We start from the raw sequence: 9,894 nt of genomic DNA on the forward strand, positions 1-9,894 counted from the left end.
CCATTAATGAAGAAGTCTAAAAGTCTTGTAGTATAAGATTTTACTACTTTCCCCTTACAGAACCTTTAAACTCTAAACCTTTGCTGTACAGAAACAAAATGGTGAGTTGTGTTTTAAAAGTGAAGTCAAATGATATTGGGCTCCATACCAAGCAGTATTTTACTACAAACTTTATCTAGTTTCTAAGAAGCTATTCTTGATGACGTATCTTAAAAGATTACTTCTATGACATTTTAGTTCTCAATATATTTTCTGTTTGAATTTGCATTTCTGGTAGCTAATTAGTGGCTTGTTTTGTGGAAGCACAAAGACTACTCCTAGTGAGGTAGAAATCTTAAAGAACTAGCGTAGACTAAGTAATAGTTGCTACTGGTTGGTGACATATTTAATCTCCATCTGAGAAAGACCAGGAATTTCTGTCTCTCTTGTTATTGCCACAGGCAGGGTGAGATGTGTATACTTTGTATTACATTACAGGTATGAATGTTCATTGTGAGTTTTTCTTCTTGCACAGTTGCAGGTGTAGATTTTAGCATTAATCAGTTTGTGCGGAACCTTGGCCTTGAACATCTAATTGACATATTTGAGAGAGAACAGGTAAGTGGCTCCATTCATTTCCAGATACTCAACCCCAGAAAGCAAGGGAATAAAGTTGGGGGCAATAATGTTCATATCACTTTAACAGCATAGCAGTGTTTCCTTTCAGCAGTATAAATGATAACGTGAGTGAGTAGTCACTGTTGATTAGTAATTTCAGTTTTTGTTTGTGTCGGCTTGAATACATGTAGAAAAGTACTTCTCAATCAGAAACATGATCCTTGCAAGTAATACCTGTTACATAGTAGTAGTTTGTATTATATTTATTTAAAGACAAAAGGATTGGAGAAAACAGTTGAGTAAAAGTGAAATATAAGAATAATACACTGAAGTCTCTGTGTTCATGTTCTTTTCATGATTGCTTTTTCTCTCAGATGTTGTGAAGTATATTTTCGCTGTCATTGGCAGTTGTTCTAGTACCAAAAAAATGGTGTTGCTTTCATTATAGATAACATTGGACGTATTGGTTGAAATGGGACACAAAGAATTGAAGGAAATTGGAATTAATGCATATGGCCATAGGCATAAAATCATCAAGGGAGTTGAAAGACTTATTTCTGGACAACAAGGTATATACTCATTTTCAATTATCACGTAATACTGCCTTTGTATAATCAGTTTTTATAAATGATTTATGTTATTCCAAATTGTATCTCATTAAAAAGAATTGATAATAAAACTTGTCCTAGAAAATGGCACTTCAAACAGTAAGAATGTCTTTTGACTTGAAACATGAGCACTTTTATTTATGTTGTGAATTACTGTGAATCTTGCCTTTTGGTTCTCTGATATATTTTTTTCTCTGTGGTCACTGTCTTGTGTTTACTTAGATAAAGTGTTGTTCTAGTGCAAAATGGTCATAAGATCTTTGAGGTAGGAAGTATTTTTCTTCTTCTTTCACTCTGAAGAGCAGAGCATATCCTCTGTGTTGAGTTCAGGCCTGTTATGTACTGTTCCATTGGGTCTTTCCATAGAATACTGTCTTTTCTCACTCAGAAATTCAGCTGAAATTCTTATTTATACTTTTCTTTAAAAATAGAGTTTGTGTGCTTTCAATGAATCAAAATTAACATAATTGCTTTGTTTAACAACTTTAGCTTATATTGAAGTTCTTGCTAAAGCCTCTTTATTTATGCAGCATTGTTAATACCAGCACAATCTTGGGAATCCTGAATTCATTGTAATTCAGTGTTCTTCATTTAATTATGGCTGCATAAAAGGCAAAATCCCCCTCCAAATCTTTTTCTTCCTCTTTGTCTCACTGAAACATCACTTACTGTTGTTTTGCTGTGTCTCATAGAAATGAAAAAAATTCATTAGAATTAGCAGGATTTTTTCCTCTCTTGATTCACCATCTGTGAATTTTCATTCTAAATTTTTCACTCATAACAATGAGTCACTATCCAAGCTCTAAATGACTTTTTGTTCTTACAAGATTATTAACAAACCCTTAAGATAATTATTTTTCTAATAATGAAGTATTTAAGTGAATCTTCATAATTTTCTCTAAATTTTCAGATCTTTTTAGATTTATTGAATAATTTGTATAGAAGTTAGTGTTAAGGTGTCATTTAGGCCTCATGTCCTCTTTGAATTCAAAGTTTACACAGCCACTAACCATATACTTTGCCTTCCAACATGTGTGTATTTGTACATTTCAGTATGTCTGTCTATAGACAGAACGTCAAACATCTAAATCCATCGCCACTCCCACTGTCATTCTTTCTGGACTCTCCCTACCTTGCCATAAAAGGCCTGCTATTTTTATTTGTAACAATAACCACAGACTTAAATACTTAAATAATATTTCAACAGCTCTTGATCTTTTTCTAGGGTATGTTTTTGGGGTGGGGTGGATTGTTGTCAATTCTCTGTATCTTGCCCTTGGACTCTTGCGCTCAAGTTGCTTTTGTTGGTATTTTGGCATCTCTTCCCGAACACAGTATAGCCATTGTTTTGAGGTTAGTAGGGCTTTTGTGGAAAAGCTTTATTTTGATTCTTGCCAGTTTGTTGTTTCTGAACAGTGTTCCAGTTGCACAGTGTTAACATGGGTTCCTGACTGTGGATAAATCTCTAATTTCCAGTTTCCCCTCATTATTCCTTTCTAAAGAGATTATGACAGAGACAGTGTCTAACTCTGGTCACCTGCTGGTTGTCTGGGAAGGCCATGGCCAGAAAAGACACTTGATACACGCTGTCTTCATATTCTATATCCAGTAATGACATTCCCATTACTTGCCAGTTGTGATTGCAGTCTGTATGCAAATTGACATTGGATTCTGTGTAAAATTCCAAATTGTTTTTGCGTATTTAGAATGATAAAGAAGTTTCCTTTAAACATCCAATATCTTTTAAGCTTTCAGTATCAGGCTCAAGCCTTTTGGCTTCACAGACTGTCTTAGTTCTTTTGTCAGTTCTTTCTTCATGATCCATGAGAAAAATATTCCTACCAAATTAGTGCTTCAAGTCACTTCTCCTGTTCATGCTGCCATTGCCATCAGTTGTCATGTTCTCTGTACAGGGACAAGTTGATCACTGTTTCACTGCCTAGAGTTGAAATGAACTCTGAAGTAAGCAACTGCTTACAAGTAGTTTCCCTGTCATGTACATTATCATACTGAGCTAAGCACACACAAATGGGTTAGTGTGTCTGAAATGCTGATTCTTGCTGAGAGAAGGACTGATCAGTGTCCACAGATCAATGAAAATGATTGCAGTTATCTGCATCCAGATCTAGCTGCTGTGCTTCTCATGGCATTTATGGTGTACTCGTGGTAAATGTATGGGTAGAGGTTACAGAGATGCTGAAAAAGTTTGAAAGTAATGAAATAATTTGAGGGATCACACTTAGACATGCACAAAAATGTCTGTGGCCAGAAGAAGGCAATTAAAGTAATTTGTAATCTCTGCCTTCCTTAGCAGCTAAGCTCTTCGTCTGGTAAAATGAGTTTTGAGAAAATAGTCCCTTGAAAAAGAAAAGTCTTACTGGTTATCGTTAAAGATCAGCAGTCTTAAAGCAGTTTCTGAAACTGTTGTTGTGTTTTATTACATTCACAGGACTTAACCCATACCTGACTCTAAATACTTCTGGCAGTGGAACTATTCTCATTGACCTTTCCACTGAAGATAAGGAATTTCAGTCAGTAGAAGAAGAGGTATGGCATTCTTTGTAGTCTCTCAGTATTTTTATTACTGCTGTTGAAGAGGTATTGCTAGACAATTTAATAATGCAATAAATATCACTAAGGCTAAGAAAAACTTGCATAAGCATACTTCAAATTTTCAACTTTGCACCACTTATGATCTGTGCTCATGATGTCTATAATTTTTTCTTACTTATATTATTACTGCTTTTAGTATTTTTAAAACCTCTACTATATAGAAAAGCTCTTTTATATATCATATAAATTCTATGCTACCAATTGATTGCCTGTTATACACAGTTTTAAATCCTTTCGAAGTGTCATAATCACATAAGATAAAATTCCAAAGAAACAGAATTCTAGATAGATTAGTGACAATCTTCTATAATTTGAAAACTAGACCATGGACTACTCCAAATACGGGTTTTTTTTAAATCATAAAACCTGTTCATGTGCATCCACAAAATCTGGCATTATTTAACATACAGTCATTGCCTAAAAGTTTCTTGTATGATTTTTTAATTGTTTTAATACATAATTAAAAATTAGTTCTTTTGATTATTTGACTTGTGTAAAGGAAATGTGTGTTGAATGTGTTCTGAGCCAATGTGATCCTCCTCAAATTCTCAATCTTAGATGCAGAGCACTGTCCGGGAGCACAGAGATGGAGGACATGCTGGTGGAGTCTTCAATAGATACAACATCTTAAAGGTACCTGTTGCAATGGTTATACCTTTAGAGTTTTGGCTGAAAGTCCATAAAATGTTCTACGTTTGTTGGAGTTCCATTATGTGACAAGATGTGTGTGTCCTTCTGAGACATGCATAGGATAAAGATCATGTTCCAGGGAAATTCAGCATAAGCTGATATGGACAAGCTACTCACGGGTTAATAGTCAGGAAGAAATTTTATGAGAAATTGACATAAAAGACCTCACAGAAAACTGCAGAATGTTTGAAGAAAAAGCCAGGATGTTCTGTAGGAAACAAAAGAAGGTTTCTCTTGAGGGAGAATGGCAGGGGGGAAAAAACAGCTAGAAGTGAAAACAAAACTCTTGAAATATGGAACTAAGGGTACTTATTTTGGCTTGATTTAACATCAAACAAGTGTAAAACATTTGGTTTGTATTTATATATTTTCCCCCTGAAGAAATGGTAATTTTCATTAATATTATAAAGATTTTTATTTGCAAGTAAGTACTACTAAGTTTTATTCTGAACTGATGTTACAGTTTGCCCAGTAGAATTGCTGTGCTATATCCACATATATAAGGCTTTGCAATGTGCAGCATACCTGTGCAAGGCATACATAATTTATTTTCTATTAAAAGTGTTCCAGAAGTCTTCGTGGAAGGCGTTTCTTAATTTACTAGTTGATCATTTTACTAGTGATTTGGCATCAAATAGAATTGTGACTAAGCCTGCTAAATTTAAATTATGAAGTATTACTCAAGAGCTCTTTAAAATGAATTGATTCTTAATTAAGTGTATAGTTATGTTTTACTTGTCATGCTACAGCAATCAACTTGTGCAGGCTAAGTTAGAGAATTTCTGTTTCATTGAATTCCAAGGAAGGTATTCTTGTTTAAGTGGCAGTGTAAGTGTACTGTAGTACAGTGGCTGTAGGTTATACATCTCTCCAGTAAAATGAACAGAACTTTTCAGTTTCAAGATGAAACTTTTACATTTTGGCTGTTTCAGATTCAGAAAGTGTGCAACAAAAAACTATGGGAAAGATATACTCACAGGAGGAAAGAGGTCTCTGAAGAGAATCATAACCATGCTAATGAAAGGATGCTGTTTCATGGTGAGATTTTGAAATTCACCTTAATCAACAATTGATTGGAGGGTTTCTACTGTCTCAAACAAAGTAAATTCCTCGATGGAAATAGGTTCTACGTTTTATTTGAGTTTTTATAAACAAATGTTTGTATATGTCACAATGTGATGGTACAAGGCATTGTATCTTTCTTCTGAAGTTTGCATCTCCTTGTCTCTCCCTGAAGGAGACTTCACAGATCTAGATGAAAACATTTTAGCAGTTATGAATGAAGATTAAGTAGTGTGCCTCCTCAAGTCTGTTTTATTGGCTGTATGACCAAAATTATAAAAGGTCAAACTTTTTTCTGCTATGGGTTGTTTTGGGATGGGATTTTTTTTGTTTTCTTGGTTTTATAATTTAATAAGTTAGTTTTGTTCAAAATTCCAGAAAAGGTAGCTTATCATTAGCAAATGAAAGCCAATTGAAAGCTTTTCTGTGCACAAATAACATTGTTTGTCTTGATGAACAAATTAAACAAGTTCATGGTATATACTCATAATGAAGGCCGTGTAGTTCCCAACATAGTGGGAATGGATGATTGAATTGGGACACATACAAAAATCTGTATACTGTATTTTCAATATTTTACCTCCTTTCTCTTAGGCTCCCCATTTGTGAATGCAATCATTCACAAAGGCTTTGATGAGAGACATGCCTATATAGGGGGCATGTTTGGAGCTGGGATTTATTTTGCTGAAAATTCTTCCAAAAGCAATCAATATGTGTATGGAATTGGAGGTGGCACTGGATGTCCAATTCACAAAGATAGATCTTGTTATGTTTGCCACAGGTAAGTCCTTCAAAAGAATGGGATTTTGCTTTTGTATATTGTGTTCTAGACTGTCAATGCAGCAGAGTTTGCACTTGGCCTTGATGTTGTTTTGGCTGTTAGATAAAAATCTGGCTTTAGAACCTCTTGAATTATGTTGTCAGTATGAGTGATGGGGGAGGGGTTGGAAAACTTTTGTTTTAAAAACAAACCAAATAACTAAATAAATTTAGAAAATTTAAAGAAAATGTAGTGACAATCTCAGAGTACCTCGTTAAGCATGCTGTTTCCAATAATTAGAATAAACATTTTTCAGTGTTATTATCAACACTTTCCTTGGGCTAAAGAGCTTTCCAAAGGAAGCATAACTTTTGTTCTTTAAAACTGAACTTCAGGATTTTGTGAACTACAAAGACTGACTGAAGTGGCTTCAAAGTTCCACTGTTCTCCTCACGGAAAAGTTGCAAATTACAAAGATGAATAATCATTCATAAGCACTGAGTGTTCATGGTCCTTTTTCCCTTTTAACACAGGCAGTTGCTCTTTTGTCGCGTAACGCTGGGCAAGTCTTTCCTGCAGTTCAGTGCTATGAAAATGGCTCATTCTCCCCCAGGACATCACTCAGTTACTGGGCGACCCAGTGTAAATGGATTGGCATTGGCAGAATACGTCATTTACAGAGGAGAGCAGGTAAACAGCGTTTGGGTTGGTTTTTCAGACTTTTTTTTTTCTCCCAAAGGCATGTAATGCATTTTCTTATGTTTGAGGTGCTAGGACTTGGCTTTTGTCTTTAAACAAACTCCAGCTGTGGTTGCAGGTGAGAGGATACGTGTTTCCTGAACGCTCCAGCGATTTTACCTTTGACATTTTGCCATTTTTATTTTGGCTTTAATAGTTTTTTCTCCTCTCTAACAAACATTCTTAACTTATCCAGAGAATGAAATCGTAATAAAAGATGTGTGTGTCACTCTTTCAGGCTTATCCAGAATACTTGATTACTTACCAGATCATGAAACCTGAAGCCACCACTGAAGCTTAAGACAAGTTATTTGTGGGAAACCGTCAGACTTTGGATGAGAAGATACCAATGGCTGCTGTCCTGTTAATTACAAGTTTTTCTTGAAAAACTTCCATTCACAGGTGTTGTGGTAGCAAATGTGAACAAAATATACTAGTTTTGACTTGATAAAGCTTTAATAATGTACAGTATGTTTTTCTAAAATTTCAGAAATGTCCTCTTTTTCAGCACTTTAACAGATACCATTCCAGGCATAAACTGGGGTTTGGCTGTACTAAATTATAAACAAAATTATCTTGAAACAATGGTTTTATACAATACTGCATTCAAATTTAGCAGAAATTGTAATGCTCTATACAGGAACTCATTTTACTAATATTGTGTTCTTTAAAACACTGCATTTACACTGAAAACGTTTTCATTTGTAAAACTGTAAATAAGAGCTTTTGTACTAGCCTGGTATTTATTTACATTGCTTTGTAATATACATGTTTTAGAACTGCAATCTTGTACAAAATGTTCTTTCCAGATGTTGGTTTGTTCAGCTGTTTTTTCTCATGCAAGATAGATTTGAGAAGCCAATTTTTTTCAGGTTTTATCACTTAATTGTGAGGGGAAAAAGCAAATTTTATCTGAAGAGGTTTAGAAATATCCAACTTTAGATTGAATACACAAATTTTTGTTCTGTAGTTTTATTTATGAAATATACATTCCTGAGAGTGATGGGCTATGAAAATAGAATGTTCCAGATGAATACTAAAGTGGTTTTCCACCTACTTCCTAGAGTTGCATATTTTATTCCTGTAAAATGTCTTTTGAAGTTTTTTATTTAACTGTAGGCATAGTTAGCCCATATCCTCACTTCAAGGCTAGGAGACCGTGCAAGTTACAGTTTTAGTAAATTATTTCCTTTGAATGTAGATGGAAAATTAACCTCAAGGAGTTCTTTCTTGAGTTTCTCTTGCTTACATTTAAGCCAGGAAGTTAAATATTTTATTCCTAATATGAGGACAAACGACTTGGCCTATTTTGTATGCTTATTTGGTAGATTAATCTACCTGTTGGTGCCCTGAGAATATGAGTATTGCAAGGCAGAAATGTTAAAAGCCATCCTGTCATCTCCTGTGTCTCTTCCATGTTAACGTTCAGGCTGTAGTTGGGGCAGGTGTGTAGGGGTGTGTTTATCTGCTTTCAGCTGAGCAGGGCTGTTTTGGGGGTGTGGTTCTGCTCCCAGCTCGGCCAGCAGGGCGAGAGTGGGTGAGTGGGATGAGCAGCTCTTCCACAGCAGCAGCTGCCTTTGGTAGCCCTGGCAGGACCTCTGTGGCAGAGGAAGAGTGCAAAAGGTACTCCCCCCTGTCCAAGTCTCATTCAGGGTTACTGAATGCACCCATCAGTTCTGTCAGCACTATCGCAGCTCTCCTTTATATTCTGCTTCTCTTCCATCTGCAATTTTTACCTACATATTTCAAAAATGTGTAAATACAAATTATAGTTTACTTGGGGTTAAAGTGGGTAGGAGTATATTTTAGTTGTTTAATATTTCTACATACAGAACACTGTCCCAGAAGACAATTTGTTTGCAGGGCATGTTATCATACCATGGTTTTAAATGTAGTAATTGGTCAAGATAATGAAATCCTCTTGCTGATGTGGTGGTGATGTGATTATGCTCTATGTAAAAATGTATTGAACCTTACCCAGTTATGTGAGGAAACTGAATAATAAGATTGCAGAATTCTTGCAGAAAGTAATATTGGCTATGAATACAAAAGGCTTTGATTTTTAGGTACTTTCTCCCAGCATGTTGCCTGTTCCTTAGGTATAGTAATGCTGGAATTGGTGTTCCTGCAAAATTTGTTAGTTATGTTAAAAACTTTTTTGTTATTGCTAAAATGCTTCATTCTGTATGAATGATCACCTAATGTCTTGTAAAATGTTGTGGTATGATAGCATTTTAAGTGGTACCACAATGTTGGTTTTGTCTGGGGATTTTTGAGCTGTTTTTTTTTTTTTGCATGACATACCTTGCACTCTGAAGATGGAAGCTGTAATGATTTGATAATACTGACTATTGAGGTGAACCTTTAATCCCTTGTGCGATTAGTTCTGCTTTACTCATCTTGAAGTGTCTTTACATGTACTGTATGACATTCCATATCCATAACACTAAATAAATTTAATTCACTGGTTTTCTGGTAGCATGGGAGTAATTACAGATGTAGTGTGTTAACCAATTGTTTTAAATGTAAGCATGCACAGTACTATAACAAACTACATCACTAGAGGCAAAATTAATTGCATTAAATAGAAAAACTTTTAACATGGATGAAAATCTGTAAATACTGGAAACTTGTATTTGATACATGGCTAACTAACAGCTTTAGCTAGCAGTGAAAATGTTTTAATAATAAATCCAAAGGTAAGGTTCAATTTGTGCACTTAAAACTCCATTATATGGTCCAAAACTGAAAAAGAAAACTCGCTTACATTGGGTTTGTAAAATGAAAAGTAACCTAAAAAGTCTTACCTCTCAGATAACTGCATGG

General features: G+C 35.0%; 1 protein-coding gene across 1 annotated transcript in view; it reads left to right on the forward strand.

Annotated features, from left to right (window-relative positions):
- Nucleotides 1-9,546, forward strand: part of TNKS2 (tankyrase 2) — a 29,805-nt gene extending 20,259 nt beyond the window's left edge. Inside the window, exons 20-27 of the mRNA XM_064662884.1 lie at nucleotides 515-597; nucleotides 1,046-1,166; nucleotides 3,655-3,752; nucleotides 4,377-4,451; nucleotides 5,441-5,546; nucleotides 6,165-6,351; nucleotides 6,864-7,020; nucleotides 7,307-9,546. Coding sequence (XP_064518954.1) covers nucleotides 515-597; nucleotides 1,046-1,166; nucleotides 3,655-3,752; nucleotides 4,377-4,451; nucleotides 5,441-5,546; nucleotides 6,165-6,351; nucleotides 6,864-7,020; nucleotides 7,307-7,369 — 890 coding nt within the window. The 3' untranslated portion in view covers nucleotides 7,370-9,546. The remainder of the gene's footprint in view (nucleotides 1-514; nucleotides 598-1,045; nucleotides 1,167-3,654; nucleotides 3,753-4,376; nucleotides 4,452-5,440; nucleotides 5,547-6,164; nucleotides 6,352-6,863; nucleotides 7,021-7,306) is intronic.
- The last annotated feature ends 348 nt before the right edge of the window (nucleotides 9,547-9,894 follow it).

Source organism: Pseudopipra pipra, chromosome 8, assembly GCF_036250125.1.
Source record: "Pseudopipra pipra isolate bDixPip1 chromosome 8, bDixPip1.hap1, whole genome shotgun sequence".
Classification (NCBI taxonomy): Eukaryota; Metazoa; Chordata; class Aves; order Passeriformes; family Pipridae; genus Pseudopipra; species Pseudopipra pipra.